The 18,187-nt window shown below is 41.2% G+C and overlaps 1 protein-coding gene across 1 annotated transcript in view; it reads right to left on the bottom strand.

Annotated features, from left to right (window-relative positions):
* Positions 1-12,359: 12,359 nt before the first annotated feature.
* The window catches only part of CPXM2 (carboxypeptidase X, M14 family member 2), a 64,546-nt gene continuing 58,718 nt past the window's right edge, over positions 12,360-18,187 (bottom strand). Inside the window, exon 13 of the mRNA XM_052676848.1 lies at positions 12,360-13,746. Coding sequence (XP_052532808.1) covers positions 13,493-13,746 — 254 coding nt within the window. The 3' untranslated portion in view covers positions 12,360-13,492. The remainder of the gene's footprint in view (positions 13,747-18,187) is intronic.

The following is an 18,187-nucleotide window of genomic DNA, read 5'->3' as shown; positions in this document are numbered from 1 at the left end:
TGAAAAGACTTCAGGAGATGATGAAATAGGAAAAAAAAAAAAAAAATTCAACAACACAGATTTTGAAAACTTTGTTTACCAAAAATTTGGTTAAAATCTTAGCTTTTTTTTGTCTCACAACAGTCTACAGTAGTAAGCCTAAGACGTTATTTCATAAATAATCTATACATGACATACAACATTAATGATATATGTAAACTGTTAGTTGAATCCCTGATAGACTGCAGTGTTTCCAGTGTTATTTTTAAGCTTGGAAAGAGAGATAAGTATCCCTGAATTTGGATGAGTTCTGGTAGGCTGCCTTAGTTGTTGGATGAGACCTCTAGGACCCCCAAAGCCAACCCCAGCCCACCCCCACCATGCCTCCATGTCTCTCAGTGCCACATCCCCGTGGGTCTGGAACACCTCCAGGGATGGTGACCCCACCTCTTTTATGGGCATGGGAACAAGCATGGGCACTGCCAATGCCACGTGCTGCAGTCCCAGGACAGAGCTGCTGCTGACTCTCCCCCTTTCTCCACGTTCTGCCCAAATTGAGGCAGTCACTGCTCTGAGCAAAGCACAGCTCTCGTGCTGATGTTGATTGTCAACAATTTCAGATGCTAAAAATTTCACAATATTCTGGAGGTTAGAATAGTAATTATGTAAAACAGCTGGTTAAAATGTTGACAGTTACAACAGTCATCCTTGAAAGGTATTTTGCTAGAAAAGGATCCTCCTGCACAGTGTGGATTCAGAGGGAAAGGATACCATGAGAGTCAACAGCCTTCCATTTTTCTGATACAAAGATTGCTTTCAGCGCTTCATCAGTCCTTGTTTAATCCATTTCAGAAATATTTGCACAGCACCAAACATTATTGTTGATCTCATTAAGTGTCTCCTAATAATTGTGGGTTTTAAGCAAGCTAAAGACCAAAAAACCAAAGCAAAGCTTGTAGTGTAAAGGAACAAGAGAAGAAATGCTTAGGAGTATGATAATTATCTGCCTTGATAGAAAGGAAAAGAAACAGCAGCAGAAGGTAGCTGCATCTAAAGGAAAATGATGCTAAACTGAGACAGTTCTCTAAATAATAGTGTATTTAGCAGCAGGTAGATGCTCCTCCTAAGGAAGCACTGCTCAGGAATTCAAGGGCATGTATCCTGTATATGAGGGACATATCAGCCTTCTTTGGCTGACACATAACATTGTCAGTTGCTGTACTTTGCAGGGCCTGCTCATCACTGTTCAGGCCATCTTTATGATTTTGCTACCAAGATATGGTATGTTGGGTTTAATGCTCACCACTGGTAACCACATAAAACGTCACCTTGTGCTTGATAGCCATAGCGTGGCAATTTGCCACTTAGCATTTGCATCGTAGCCTAAATAGCAAGTGCCCTCAGTGAGGAAATGAAAGGTAACACTAAAAGCCAACAAAAGTAGTATTTTGGGGGTTGCTTCCAGGCAGGTGACTGAGTATCGTCATAATATAAAATACAATCTGGATGAGTTCAATGCAAAGAACCAGGTCACCTGGGTTTCCCACATCTGTGCCTGCAGTATAGCCTGAAAGGGGAGATGAGCTGGGCAGGGCAAGGGAAAGGTTTCCTTGGAGAACCGAAAGCAAGGCACGACTGCAGCGTGCGTGTTTTGTCAGCAGAAGTTGCACACCAGGTCTCATGAACTGCTGGAAGAAGCACAAGCCATCTGCCTAACAGCCTGTGTCCAGCTATGAATTACTGGGCATGGATAAGCACAGTTAATAATTTTCATTGTTTTGCTCAAATTGTTATAATTCTGGGACCAGCAAAGTCTGACACAGTTCTGTAGAGCCAAGGTGTATTTGTCCAAAGATATTTTCAGTCATGCTGTATTTCTCCATTGCAATGCAAAAGATAGAAGAGGCAGGGAAAAGTATCTATGCATTTTTCATATATATAGGCTTAGATATTTATATTGCATATAAATATGTATGTGTTTTACAAATGTATTCCTCCAGAAGGTACAAAAAAAAGCAATAAAATCTATTATCTGCTAAAAATTACTCAATTATTTGTATAAAAATATCAATATTTTAAAAGTATAATTATTTTCACTTCTTCTGTGTCAATAGAAACCAGCAAATACTGCTGCCAGCCAATACTGAATATATTTAGGCAGTGAGAGAGTCATCTCGGAAGAATTTCTGATTACTTTAGGTTGCTTATTCCTCTTGTTTTTGGCCAAGTTGCCCTGACTTTTTCCATATTCTTACCTAAGATAGAAGAGAGCAGTGAGGTTGAGTTGTGGGACTTTGAAGACGCTGCCTTCGCCTTTCCAATGTTACACTTTGTACCCCAAGTGACCTGCGTGTTCCAAAATCCCCACTGATAATGAGGAGTTCCTGGAGGAGGTGAGCATTCAGCATAGCCCACATGGTTTCCAGACTCATGCTCCTTGCACCAGCCCTCAGCACACCTGAGATCAGCACCCTGGTAATCTTTGCTTTAAGTTCAAGGCTTTCAGTAAATGGTCCTTATTCTGAGTTTCCTTTTCCATCTCAGCTTTACCTGCCCCATGCTACAACATGCCCATGGGCTGATGAGATATTGCCTATTAGTCTGTATGTTTTGCTTCTTTTAATGGATGCAGGTGCACGCACTGCTGAAGTGCCCTCCCCAGGAGCCCGCAGCTCTTAATCATCCTATTAAAATGATTGTGTGTTTGCTACAATTTTCACATTAAAATTATCTGTGTTGGCTGTGTATACAGAGCTGTTCAAACTCTATTGTGAGCAGCTAATTGAATTGAGCCCTGTTTGCTGTTTATAAACGGTCCCTTGCTAGCTCACAGCTTTATGGAGCTGTTGAGTCGCCAAAGTAATACATTGCAGATATTTTGGGCTGAGGGGCACAAGCAGTGCTGCTTACAGCACACACTCAGACTCTGAAATGTAATGGGGCACTTTTCAAGCTGGTTTGCCTATATCTATATGTGGTTGGCCCCTCACTGCAAGAAAGACATTGAGGCCCTGGAACGTGTTCAAAGGAGGGCAACAAAGCTGGTGAGGGGTCTGGAACACAGGGCTGATGAGGAGAGGCTGAAGGAGCAGGGAATGTTCAGCCTGGAGAAGAGGAGCTCAGGGGAGACCTCATTGCTCTCTATAAACTATAAGGGGAGGTTGTAGTGAGCTGGGGGTCGGCCTCTTTTCTCATGTCATCAGTGATAGGACCAGGGGGAATGGTTTCAAGCTACGGCAGGGGAGATTCAGGCTGGACATTAGGAAGTATTACTTTTCAGAAAGGATGGTCAGGCACTGGAATGGACTGCCAAGGGAGGTGGTGGAGTCACCAACCTGGGGATGTTCAAGGAAAGGCTGGATGTTGTGTTGAGGGACATGGTTTAGTGGGAGCTATTGAGAATAGGTGAACGGGTGGACTGGATGATCTTTTAGGTCTTTTCCAACCTTGGAGATTCTATGATTCTATGATTCTATGATCTAGCACTTCACTTGGTGCCCATTGAGTTCCAGTGGACTGAGTTTTCCTGATCATAACTGCCCTCTGAGTATGTAGAGCCTGAGCTTGGTTGTCCTTCCACACTGTGTTTGTCAGCTTTCTGGTCCAATTGTGCATAAAACAAGAGAGCTTGTGGGCAGCTGTTAATGTCACTGGATGTAATTGCTTTAAACTTCTTGCTTGCCCAGACACAGCGAATAGATGTAGAAGCGCTGCTCCTGCAGAGAAGATGAAGATGACAACCTCAGATACCTTCTGATACTTAGAATCACAGAATCATTAAGGTTGGAAAAGACCTCTCAGATCACCAAATCCAACCCCAACCCACCACTGCTTGCATCTCTCAGTGCCACATCCCCACTGTTCTGGAACACCTCCAGGGACGGTGACCTCAACACAGTGATGCTGTGCCACTGCATCACTGCTGTTTCGTGCTCTTTTCATGTTTTGCCTGAGCATGCTGCCAGTGTGCTCCTTTCAGGCTTTTTCTTGCCTTTCCTTTCTCTTGGTGTGCGTGTCCCCTTACACTGTTTCTCTTGCTGTCATCCACACCATTACAAATCAGTAAGGACTGGCTGATGGAGGCAGGTACTGCTGAATTTTAGGCAGTTTTCTCTACAACTCATAAATGTACAATACTGGATGTGCCAGTTATCCATCTCAGTCCCCACATTCCCTTACAGTGCCACCTGCCTCTGCTGGAACTCTGCAGCTGTTCTTTTCTCCCTCTTGCAGCAATACAACTTTACAAAATCTTCTGTCACTTAAATGCAGCAGTTTTCAGCAGTGACCTGGATCATGGGCCCACATCTGCTTGTTGCTTAAGGTATAGGGGTTGCAGCACAGGGAGGGGAGAAAGAGACAAAGGAGACAGGGATTGTGGGCTAATAAAGAGGTCATTAAATTGATCTCCCAGGTACAGAAATAATGATAAACATACAGCTCCTGTAAGAAGCAGCAGTCTTAGGAAGTCTCTGGATGTTGGTGGCCCTGCCTGTGGCAGGAAGGTCTGAACTTGATCCTTGGGGACCCTTTCAACACTAGCCATTCTATGATTCTATGAAGTAATAAGTGAAAAGCAAAATATTCTCACAACAGTGTTGAGCCAATATCTTCAAATTTTTATTCTGGCTCATGCAAAGTCATGAGTTCAGATTAAAAATGATGAAATTACAGGGAAAACATAATTGAGGACAGTGGTGTTTAGCCATGGTTTCTCCAGCTTGCAGACATGTGATTTGGGGCTTTCCTTTATAGCTCCTAAGTCTAGAAATTTCTTAGAACAACAGCAAACCAAAACAAAATACCTGAGGCTGTTTAGGGAGATTTCCAGTACACCTATCTCTGTTTCACCAGAACCCAAATTATATGCTGTTTTTTAGTAGCGTGTTTACAAGAGCACCCACATGTGGAACCTTTCACAGATATTCGAGTGGTGGTGGGTCACAATTTCTTGTGTTACATAAAATCAACATATTTTGCACTGGGAATCAGATAAAACCAAAAACTCTTCGTGAGCCATGACCAGGAGCCATGATAAGAAAGTAAGTGCAACAAAAAGCATCTGGGCAATTTTATCTTGCCAGTAGATTTGGGATGGCTTCAACCCGTATTTGTTCTTGTTGCTACTCCAAAGCCTCCTTATAATCTGACTAAAGTAAAAGCCTAGCCAAGATACTAAATATTTCAAGATAGCATTTTGAAATGCAGAACTCACAGGAGACCTTGGGGTTTTCTTCATCAGCTTTTTCCCATTTTAAAAAGTGGAAAGATGGTGAAACCATTATTTTACATCTTGAGTTGTTAGGCTAAAGCTTGATCACTGAAACAAATTCAATGAGACATAATCAGGAAAGCTGATAAATACTACAGACTCCCACACTCTGCTCTGATTGTTACTATAATAAGGCTACATCTGTACAGTCTGGCTTTCCTAACGTCAAGCAATTGGCAGCTCTGTAGCATTGATGCCCCCTGAGGGCTGCTTGTCCTCATGATTTTTTCTGTCTACTACAAGTAAGCATATGAAGTGTATGCTACATACCCCCACAAGACCACATAAATACACATACCAATATTGTCATGGGTCATAAAAGATGCATTTCAACTCTACTGTTCCTAATAACCTTATTTGCTTCTTCTCCCCCATCAAAGCTTAATCTTTTCCCCTTAATGTTATACATTTGTTTTACTTTAGATTTAGAATGAATTATTTCAGCAGTCTATGCTACCTTTATAACTTCTAGAAACTGATCTCTTCTCTCTAGATTCTCAATTGAGGGACTGGTAATTTAGATCTGTGCCTGTGCCTGGCATGGGCCAAGCATTCAGCACAGTGGAAGGTGGATGGAGACCTGGTTTAGCTTATTGCATTGAGTTTCATGAGTGTCTGTCTCTCTGCCATCAGAAGCTTATAGCACCATTTCCTTTTTCACACCAAACATGGAATTCATGTCCAACCATTCCCTTGTTGATAGAAATCTTTCTTGACCATCCAGCTTCCTAGCCTGACCTTTTGCCAGCTCTATTTCTGCATCCCTCTTCCCTCCTACCGGATTCCCAAATTCAGTCATTTTCTGTTATTTGAACAATTACATTTATCAGTTTTTAGGGAGAAATGACTGCTTCTGAGTTCTCTGGTTGGAAATCTTGGAAAGCTACTTCTACTTCTGTTCTTTGTTGGACATCTCAATGAATGTCAAAAGCAGACTATCTGAAAAGTCAGGAGCAGGAATCATTTCAGAGAAAAACTTGTATGGAAAAAAAGGTGAGAAGAAGCATCTCTTCTCATTCAGCATTACTGAGACATTTTCAGAAATTGGGAGACTTATTCTTCATTGTCTCCAGAGTTAATGCCAGTGAGCCTCCAAAAAAACAGCCAAGTGACACTTCCCCATCCTAAATGCCTATTACATTTGAATTTCAGTCTAACCACAAATCATCCAACAGTCAAATAATTAATGATACATCTGAGGAGTGTGATAATCTGGAAAGCTCTCTCAGGAGGCCCATATTGCTTTAGGAATGATAGATTGCTTCCAAAGCCGAGGTAAAAATTCATCAATTAATGTTATGAACGCTTTCATTAGAGAGAAACTGATTTTATACTGCTGGATTTCCTCCAAGACATGTATGTTCTGCACATTACCTAATGCTGAAAGTTGCACAGTTATTGACAATACAGTACCTTCAGTACATGCGTCAGTACACTCTAAGTGACTCAGATTTGTTAAATTTCTCCCTGGTGACATTTTAGGGCAAAAATAGCATCGAGTGTGCAATGAAATATTGCTGCAAAATTTTAGTAAAACACAAGAATACCTCAAGATTTAACATTCAATCAACATGTTTTAAGATTTAAAGCACCATAGCTTACAGTTTGTGTTGGAACTGTTGACTCAGTGACCTTGGTCCTTTGGTGCAAGCAGAGGGGTACCGAAACATTGCCAGGAAGCATTATGTTTATTAGAGCAGCTTTAGATGTTGTTAATTGCCAAATATGGGAAAACAACCTTTTGCATTTGGGTAGATACAAGATAAATAGGCATGCAGGCTGTTTTTCCACTTCCATCCCTTTCCAAATTATACTGTAAATCTATCAGTTGTGCTTCTAAGGGCCTGATCCACCCTTGAAGCCACTTGAAGGGAGCTGCCTTAAAGCTGCACCATGGAGACAAGCAGAGTAATGACTCCATTCACCTACCAATTAGAGGTCTCAGAGCACTGTAATAAATAAGAATGTGATTTTAAAGCCCTTTACATTAACAAAAACCAACAACACCTGAAGCCATGTAATCAGATCCAGGTCTCTGTGGTAAGAAATAGATCTCAAATTTAAATCCCTCTGGTCTATTCAAGTGAGATTCTGCTGTCACTGATCCTTATTAACCCAGGTATTGAATTTCTGTCACACCTAAAGCATGAAAAGTAATTCCATTTTTCATATCTTTGCTTGCTGCCAATAAGGCTGGCTGGATTTTGTTAGATCTTTAACTGGTGGTTTATCCTGAGTGCTCTTTTCTGTTGCTCTTGGGTAGTGCTGAGTTAATGAGAGTGATTGTGGTGTTGACATAAGTGGTATATTGAATTCTGGAAAGCAGCCGCTGCGAATTGAGTAAGAGTTAATGATTAAAAAAATTAAAATACGGGATGATTGATTTAACTGAGTATGATAACAGGAGTGAATATTTGCTACATGTTAGCTCTAAAAAGCACCAGTATTTCAGAATAGAGAAATCCCAGAGATCTGGAATGGAAATAAACTGAAATTAAGAGAGAAAGCTTTTTTTCCATAACCACGTTTTGGTGTTACTATTGGTACATATACAGAGGCAGTATTTTGCTTGTTTTGTTTCTTGTGCAGAAAAGTGTTTTGTTGTTGTTGTTTGGTTTTGTCTTTAATCTCATTCTCAGGAAGAGCCTCTTCTATATATGTCATTTTTGGACTGAGATGTTATCACAAGGGAGCACACATTGGGCTCCCACTACCTGGGCACATACCATGCTGCCATGCTTGAAGCAGCAAACTGTATAACATCAGGTCTGGATATGTTCTCTTCCATATACCTTTTTTTCTGACCTTGAGCTATCACTTCATCACATTTTTTTAATACTCACTGTTTATCAACTCTCTGGCTTTTTTGTTAAATGTATGTATATATATGACCTTAATCTCACTAAATATTTGTTGTCTTGTCCTGGAATAGAATTAGGCTAAAGATGTAGGCAATGGGAAAAAAAGGTGCGATGCTCCTTTGCTGTATTCTGCCATACTTTGAGAGCACTGTGTGTGAGCTTGGCTGGTGTGGGTAGGTGAGTGCTTGGAAGGCCTCTGAGGATCATTTAGTAGAGAGCCAAGCAAAGTGGCCTGAGTGTAAAGCTGTGTGGGATGCTGTTTGATCCAGCTTGTGCAAACCATCAGGCAGAGGAAAGGCAAGGATGGATGTAACCTCTCTGAGCCTGGCCCTCTGTGTCACGTAATTAATGGAGCTTGTGAAGCCAAAAAGGCAATAGCACGGAAACACAGATATATCAAGCATATTTATGACCATTTCATTAGCATTCTAAAGTTCTGTTCTTGGTGTATTTATTGATAAATATGTTCTTTTCAGCTAACAGTGAGTTAAAATGATATGTCAAAAGTCATCCGAGGAACACAGCCCCTCTGAAATTCACAAAAAGCATAAACCTGTCCTTTTGCTGCCTGATGAGCAAGGAGAATGGAGTCAGTGGGAGTGCACCATTCAAACATGTAATGTGAAGCAGTAATCCAAATCCACACAGAGAAGGAAAAAAATCCATAATTTCATGGGTTAAGAGGACAGAGGAGCTACCACAAAAACTCATGAATAAGTTGTCCTAGAAATCTGAATGTGAACTTGCTCAGTTTGCAAGTCCCAGCTAGATGTAAACTGGCAACACAAACTGTACAGAGAGAGGGATGGCAGGGAATGGTTATTTAGTGACTTGCTGTTCCAAGCACATTCACCATGATGGCTTCACTGACCATAAATTCTGCGGCTCAAAAATCTTATTAAAGTGTCACAGTGAAATACAAGAATGTCATCTCAAGCTAAATGACCTTTAGAAAGAAATTAAAGATGAGTAAGCACGTTAGTCTATGCATACACTTGTGATTTAAACTTGGAAAACTGAGGAAACGCTGGAATAAAGATCTTCACCGTCTACAAGTTAATCACCTGAAGCTTAAAAACAATCATTCCTTGCATTAAAGACTGGTACACCTATTACTGAAGAGGATTGAATGATAAGCATATGGAAAAGTGGCCCTTACGATTACTGGTGGAATCAAGCATAAAAATCACTTCCCCCTTTCCACGTGTGCAAGAGTGAGAAAGGAGAAAGATGTGAATCATATCTTCTTATTAAGAAATAGGACTTCTCTGCACTGCTGTTGAACAGCTGGAGGTGTGCCTGTCCAGCCCAAAAATGTACAGCCACAAGAGATGATGCTGCCCCAACCTATGCTATTGGCACTAGCTTGTATACTTCTTCACACCTGGCCGGTGGGTGAATTCATGTGGAGACCATTACAAAAGTAAATGATAGAGAGACACTTCTCCCTCCAAACTCAGGCGTTTATATGCGAATCTTAAAGGTTTAATTAAGGAAAAGGTGTTGGTGTGGAACCACTTGTGCTCCACTCCAAGTTAACCGCCCTTTGTTCAGTTGCTTCTCAGAAAGGTCAAGCACCCACTGCAGGATGATGAGAGGAAAATAAATCCGGCTGTGTAACTCTGTTACTGACAGCTAAAATCCATACTTTGGTAAAATGTCCCAGATTCACTGAAAATATGAGCTGAAGGTAGAGCGAAAAATAACGAGCTGAAGTCAGAGGGAAAACAACTATACATGGATCAAGGAGGGGAAAGAAAGTGAGAGAAACAAAAAACATACAGCAGGCATAAAACAGCCCATGAAAAATTGCATTTCTTCCCCAGCATCATCTATAACTTTGTTTGCGTTCATTTTTATCAGCGTGTTTTGTCCACACAGAGTTCAACCTCACACTCAAAGGCACAATCGGACAATCCTAACAGTTTTCTGATTAAATTTGAGTTACAGATTACCACGATTCACTACGTCCATCCCAACATGGGTAAACAGATACAGTTTTAGTAGATACAGTATTATTGGCTTCAGCATTCCCAAACTGATCTACAGATAATGAGCTTTGTCTTCCAGAGGTTTGCTTACTTGTAGTAACTAAGATGGATGAGAAAAACAGATACAGAGTGATAGAAATAACGATCATTATAGAGATTAACAAATGAGTAACTGGATGGCGCAACACAGTTGCTCAAAGCAGTGGGCTGATGCTGCATTTTGTGACTGCAGGGGCTCTGTATGGGAGCAGATGACTGATGGCTGGTATTATCAAGGAGAACAGAATACGTCCTGTTTTAATCTTTTATTTGTTCAACCTTTACTGCGTGGGTGATGTTGAATTTCTTATTACTTGAAGAGATATTTTCTTCCCCTTGATAAGGGGGAGATGATCAAAGGAATGATCGAAGCTTGGCAAAGTCCTCATAACAACTATCTGTTAAAACGGATCTGTAATTATAAAAGGAGCGTATTTATCCTCCAGTTTTATTTCCTGTTGTTTCTGCAGCATTGCGGGGTTTTTTTGTACAAAAGTAAAGGAGATAAAAACCAAAGAATTTAGAAAAAAATTAGCTGTTCTAAAGACCTGGAGAAGATAGACAACTGTAAAATACTTCCTTTATTGGTTTGTTGCTGGATCTACATAGAGATTAAATAGCAGTGCCACGTATTTTTCTTTAAGTGAATATTTAGTTCTCAAGTGCGTAACTACAGCAATAACTAGGGCACATTTCATTCTGGTGTTATTGTATTTAGGGCAGGCATAAGCGCCCTGTCTCAGCCTGAGATGTTCACACATCTAAAGCTACTCCTTTTGAACTGGAACGTTTGGTCTAAAAGTGCTGAAAAATTAAAAAAAAAACAAAAAACTTGCACTGATGATTGCACTCGATGGCTTTTAGGCCATTTACTGAGTAAAGCCTGGGCCTAAAGGCTGAGGTCATCTGCCTTAGTCATAGTGCTGCTGCACTGGGTATGTGTGAGCATGGCTGCCTCCAGCACAGAGCACCAAGGCCACCATCTTCAGCAGCTGGCGGTACTGAGGTCTTAGCAATCAGGAGCCATTCACTTTTAGCTTACAGATATCAAAGAATTTCTCATCGGATCTGCTCCCTGAATAAAAATACCTGGTGGTTGAGATAACCTCACACCTGAGAACACAGCATGAGGACCTTTGGGTTTGTAAAGTACATTACTTAAAAGTAGAAAGAACTGACCTGCCAGGTCTATGACTGCCCATCTACTGGTTTCCACCTTCAGTCCAGCTATCAGTGATTCAAATGTGGCTGCTCTGCTCCCTGTATGACTGTTCAGACCTCCACCCCCAGCAAGATGGCTGGGACTTCATAGGACTCCATAGAGAACCAACCTGAAGACCTTCATCAGATCATAACACAGAAAACCTGGCATTGCGGTGGTGGCAAAACCTATGCATGCCAATGAATGAACCAAATTAGCTGGAGTACTGATATGCTGTCACTACTCCGATATTCCAAAACATATTTCTCATCACTGCCCAAGAAAAGAATGACATCTGAGCTGCTGTTACAGTGCCGTTACAATTGCTGTTCAAAACAAATGAAGGGACTACAGAATGTTGCAAGGGTGGTAAATAGACTGGCAAAGTAAAATACAATTCAAAATGGTAATGTAGTGATTAGATTATTTGTCTGAGTCTCTGATTTAGTTTAAACAGTGCTGACAATGGAGCTGGAGTTCCATAATTTCAGCTGAGGAGAATTATGTCTGCACTCTGCTGTTTTCTTTGTTCTCTCTTTGTCACACAGATTGCTGTTATTTAATGGTATTTGCAGAACAAGGATAGGCTAGAATCATCCAAGAAATTTAAGAACAGGACTATTTATTATGGAAGGGTTATTGATTATATTATTTGCTCTGCCATATTTTGCCTTTTGTGTTTTCAAGATTCTTTGCTGAGAAAATAAAAATAGATGTAGTACAGATGGCACATAATATTCTTACAGTACGTTTTCTACTCACAGTTTATTCCTCCTTGGTCTGGAATAAGGGTTGGGTGAACATCTTTTCCAAGAATCACATCAGTATAGGCAAGCACTGTAACGGCAATTAGAAGGTTCTAAATAAAACTCTATGTGGAAGCGTACACTGCAGCCTCACTACCATGCATGCTAGAGATGTTTATTTATCCACAGACTTCTGGCTGGCTAAAAAGGTACAGCTGGCCCTACTTTTGGTACAACCAAGGTCACGACTTTGAATCTCACAGAGCAAAGTTGATTTCCACCAGCTGATGGCTTGACCAGTGTTTATTTAGTTCATTCTTTCCCAGATTCAATCTGCATCTTTCCCAAACCTCGAACCCATTCTGCCGTACAATTTTGTTATTTAAAAGCCAATAATAAAGCACAAGTCCAGCTCTCAGAGCGGCGAGGCCAGGAAAGCTGTAGTGGCAAGACAAACAGACCATGTGGAGGAAGGTGAGTCCCTGCCAGGTTGTGGAAGAGAGCGACATGAGGTGTGCGTGAGCACAAAGGTGCTTATAGGCAGGCCAGAATCAAGAAGAAAGATGCTGTCAGTGGATTTTGCCCATGCCCAAGCCTGCGTCCACAAGGAAAGCTTCATTTCAAGTCTTTTTCCTGCGTCAGAGAGGAGGTGCTGTGGCTGCAGCAGTCCTTACCCAGCGCCCTTTTTGTTACGTGTAGTTCAGAGTAAAAACACAGCCTTGAAAACAAAACGCTGGGCACTAAGTTCTGGAGTCATCAGGCATTCTTGAATACCAAAACAGAAAAGCTGAGATGGTTTATTCACTTCAGGATATTTTTTCCCCCAGAGATTACCATGCTTGTCAAAATGTGGATTTACAAGGAAATGGAGACCAAAATTTGGACACATTTTAATGATGTTCAGCAGAAGCAGTGCCCTCTCAGCTTCTCTCCCATATGAGAATAAAATTTAAAGATCGTCATAACTTTTTTGAATTGCAAAAATATATCAATTTTATACTTTAGAAACATCTTTCTTTTCTTTTCAGTCAAAAGTATTTCTCATTTACAAGTATCTTTTTTTCTTCCTTTGCTATTTTAAAGAAAACAGATTTACATAGGATTAAATAATCCACAGGCAAAAAACAAAAACGAAAACAAAAACACAACAGAAAAACCACCCCAAACATTTCATTTCAACTCAAAACATCTTTCCATTCTTCCCACCTCCCTCCCCCCACAAACACCAGGGCTTATTTCACTTCAGCTTGAACCAATCTTTGCTTCCAGTTTTTTGCCACACTGACAAACCCACATCCAGCTCCACTAACAGAAAAGCCTCAGACAGGGAAATGTATAGGAAGGGTTGGGCTATGCAACTCTCACTAGTGCTACAGCTGGGCTGATGTTGGCAGAACTGGGCTCTATCTGCGCTGCCTCCACTGCCGAGCCCGCTGCCGGAGCCGCCGCAGGGACAGGCTGATGGGCTGCTTCCCAAATTTCCTCATGATTTCCTTGATCCTTGCCAGGTTGGTTTTGGAGATGGTGAAGTCGCAGCGGGTAGCTCCCATGTCGTAGCCCACCTCACAGTTCTTGGTGGCGGTGGTGTAGCCTTCTGCTTTCACACTGACCATGTATTCCCCTGGGTTGAGAAGGCGCCAGTAGTCTCCATCAGCTCCTGTGTGGAAAAGGGATGCTTTTAACACAGGGTTTTTTTCTCCTGCATTGCATACTGGTACCCAACGTGGGCTGGCAAGCAGCACGGGCTGGTATCCAACATGAGCTGGAGGTTGCTTTTCAAATGACACGAGTAAAGATGAGACGCTGGACTGGCAATTCTGCATCCATCCTTCTCAACCATCCAGACCTTGCAGCTAACAACCAAACTCACGGTGCACTTGAGGCCATCACAGAAACCCAGCAGTCCTTTAATACAGAGGAATTTTAGGGTGATCTAGCTATGCAAGCTCCTCAGCCCAAGAGGCAAAGGGAGTGGGATGCACTCCTTGCTGTGTGTTCCCTAAAAATCTCTCATCTGGAGCTCCAATAGGAAACCTCACAGCTGGAAGAGATCATCACTGGATGGGGCTCTAAGCAACCTGATTTGGCTATAGATATCTCTGATCATTGCAGGGAAGTTGGACCAGATGGCTTTTAAAGGTCCTTTCCAATTCTAACCATTCTGTGCCACCCTATGTGGTGAACCACTGCTCAAAAAATAGTGGGAAAACATGTTCCTTATTCTGAATACGTGTTCATGCCTTAAGAAGGAATGTTCCTGATTCAAATATACAACATGGGCATGTGGCGTTGGACCTGGCTGTGTGCAGATGTAACTAGCTGGGCTTGTACATGAAAATGCAAACAAAGCTTCCATGTGCAAGACAGTAGAAAGGAAAAATCCATCTGAACTTTTATTCCCTATTCAGCCTCCTGTAAACTTAAATACAGAGTAATCCTACTTCCCCTCAGATGTTCCACTAGATAGTAAAATACACGCAGGGCTGAAGGAAATGTCACCAGCAAAACCAAGCCAGAAGAATCAAATGCATTTCCAGAAAGGACCACCTTAAAATGAACATGAAGAATGCTTTCATGTGAATGCATGAGGAGGAAAAGCAAAAAGGGGTTAAAATAGCACATTGTAGAGACACTATTCCCCAGGGGAAATTGAGTGAAGTGTTACTGATGTGAATGCAGACTTGCCAGCACATGGGTAAGTTGACAGCCTCGTGGTAGGAGGATGGTTATGAGGCTGCCCCATGGCACATGAGCCTCTCCTTCTATTGCCAGCCCTACAGAGCATGGCACCAACATTTTCAAAACAATGGGAGGAAAAAAAAAAAAAGACAATAAATATTTCAATCAAGCATGCAATTCTATATATAAATAGAAGCACAGCATCTCTTATACAGAGAGGGTTTTTTGGTTGTTCTTGTTTTTAGCTCTAATGACAGCTGACAGCCTTACTACCACTTGCCTTGGGTTGCTTGCAATGCAGTGTTGCAAAAGCTAAAGATCATTTGGGTAAAAATATGATATTTGGGAAAAGATCAGACTTGCTGGCCTTGGTTTAAAAAAATATGATTTTAATTTAGGGCATGGTAAAAAACTGCAAATAGCAAGCCTTAGCAAAACAGAAATATGAACTATACTGTGGTATTGCAGCCTCTGACTGCAAACGTGAAACTGTGTGCAAGCATACCTGTGTTAGTTCTTGTATCAGCACCTTGCTCAGGTTTTTGTTTCAGCCTCTGTGACCTGCTGTGAGGTGACAGCCAAGGTCCAGATTTCCTATTTCTTAGACCTCAGGAACAGAGCAACCTCACTCTCAGAATGGGCTCTCTGGGGAGCTCCTTGTTTAGTTATTCTCCCCTGCTGTTGGGTCTGTTGGCATCCTAACAAAAGGCAAAACTGAAAGCTGTCCATGTTGCTTGAATTTCTCCCTAAGAGCCTACTTTGAGCTGTGGAACCCCCTCAACTCTGGCAGTTCCTGTGCTCCCAGTGTGGCTCCCCATGGGCTCAGCTTGCAGCCATGCTGTGTTGTGCCCCTCAAGGGAAAAGGGAATCAGGAAGGGGATGGGGTTACCACTGATGTGTCCACCATCACATCCCTGGGGATGCTGCATCCCCACCCCAAGGCTGACCGACATTTCTCTAACACATTTGATAAGCAGTTTATCACAGCCATACACCAGGAAAACATCTACCCATTGACACACCACTGGGAAATCATTTCAACACCAAATATCAAGCTGTGAGCAGAATGTATTTCACTCCTTGACAGGATCGTGGTGTTGATGGGTCTATGGTTGAACTAGATACTCTTAGTGGTCTTCTCTAACCTGAATGATTCAGTTATTCTCTGATACTATGATGGCCCCTGTTTTAAAATGGAGTCATTAAGATAAATGCAACAAATTTTATTAAATACCCTATATAAATTATCCTAATACTCTGTTACCTGCAAAAATGTCCCCAGAAAAGAAAGTGATAGTGCTGTACGCCCAATGCATATAATAACTGAAATCTAACTTCTCCACTGAAAGGCAGCCAGCAAGGAGGAAAAAATAGAAATATGCCTAGCTGAGACTAATGATATTAAATACTAACTAGATGCTATTTCAAAATCTTTGAATTTGGTTACATAATGTATGCTGAAAGCACATCAAGTTTACCAAATTATTCATAATTTTTTTCTCTGAACATTGTGTGAAATTAAATTAATTACGCTTAATTGCAAAAAAATCACACAGAAATACACAAGTCTTTGAGCTCTGGTACAGGCTCCAGTACAAAATGCTTCATTGGAAGAGATCTGTATATATCTTGGTTGAGACTTGCTTTGAGATTTCCAAAGTGTGCAAAAACGCAGAAAACGATTTACCCTTCACTAAATATTCCAGGTTTAGTCATATATTAATTGCTTACTGCGTGCAGCTGGTAGTAAACAAAATGCAATCCTTTCCAAAGGGCTGGGCAGCCTGGTCAGGTGCTTGGCAACCCTGCACATAGCAGGGGTTGAAACTAGATGATCATTGTGGTCCTTTTTAACCCAGGCCATTCTATGATTCTATGATACTCAGAAAGCTGCCACCTAAGTCTGATTTAAAACACAATGGCCATGGTAAATCAGATGCATTTAGCAAACTACTTTCCCTCTGTGGTGGAAATTCCACTGATCTCTGCTAGTGGGAGTGATAGGATGTGGTTTAGAGACGTTGTTAGTGGACACAGTGATGATCAGTTGGACTTGATCTTCGTGGTCTTTTTGAACAAGAATGATTCTACGGTTCTAAGACAACCCAAAAAACTGACTGCATTTGGAGCATCAGGTAATAAGGGCAGCCAGTGCATTCCTTCACCCAATTGATGAACTCCTCTCCAAAGGTTATCTCATAGAAAATAGTCCACGTCTAACCATAACACCATATAGAATCATAGAATGATTGTAAATCAAATATAATCACAGTTAATCAATAATTGCATCTGCATCAAGAGAAAATGGCATAATCTTCCATAAAGCTCTTACTCTCAAAATCAATAATTCCAAATAGCCTATTAATATTACCAGCTCAGTGCCGCCAGTCTCCTTTTCCCATAAGACATATTGTACTTCCAAGAGAAAATAAAAAAGTGCTTCCTGTGCACATTTGGCAAGAGATTTTCTCCAAAAAAAAAATAATAATAATAAAAAATCAGTGATGTTAGAAGGCCTTTGCAGGCGATTCTGCCTGCTCTACAAGGTATTCTACGACGTAGATGCACTAAAGGAACAGCAGGCACCTTACAGCCTAGGTTGCTTGAAACAAAAAGTCACAGTAATGAAGGTGATGGCCATAACTCTCCTCCCATATGGACTATGTTTATATCAAGACAATCCAGAGGTTCAAATGGATATATATTTTTTTCATTTTAAAAGGTATAGAAGGAAGGAGAATGCCAACAGTCTACCTTCCTTCTCTAATGTTGTATGTGGCATGTTAGCTTTTTGTCTCCAACATATACATTGTTATCTGCCTAACAGAAAACAAAGTCCTGTAGCTCCAATCTAAAAAGTGATTCCCAAACACAGTACCAACTTCATTTCTCATTAAAAATATAAGTAAAAATAATAAAGCAATTACTTTTGCTTGCACTGAGATGGCCTTAAGCCACAAAAGCTCAGCAGTAAGCCTAATGCAAGCAGCTGCAAGCTTTCAAGTGGTAAAAGCTGGGCTCTGGGACCTTGTGCACTTCTCCCCATGCCACCAGGACTCACTTCCATATGCTTGTCTTTAAACAGTTGATTTTTCTTTCATGTGAGAATCTAGCATACAGAGAGCTGGAGCCTGTTGCACTTGCTTGGTCTAACCAGAGAAATACATCAATTCTATTAGCAGAAGAATGCAACTTACAGTTTGTGACCCTCCTCCAAGACAGAGAAGACCAAGTGATTACTTTCGTTCCTGCTATCATCTCCCACTTGTCCAATTGTGAAATATTTAAGGAAGAGTCATTACTGCCTAATTAAGAATCTGTTATTCAGCGTTCTGTTTTCCAACAGGGACACAGTAACACCGAAATAAAATTATTTATAAACTAAGTTAGATATTCCAAGATTTATTACCGTCCCCAAC

The sequence above is a fragment of the Tympanuchus pallidicinctus genome, unplaced genomic scaffold (assembly GCF_026119805.1).
Source record: "Tympanuchus pallidicinctus isolate F22 unplaced genomic scaffold, pur_lepc_1.0 scaffold16, whole genome shotgun sequence".
Classification (NCBI taxonomy): domain Eukaryota; kingdom Metazoa; phylum Chordata; class Aves; order Galliformes; family Phasianidae; genus Tympanuchus; species Tympanuchus pallidicinctus.
This window is presented reverse-complemented; position numbering and strand designations above follow the sequence as displayed.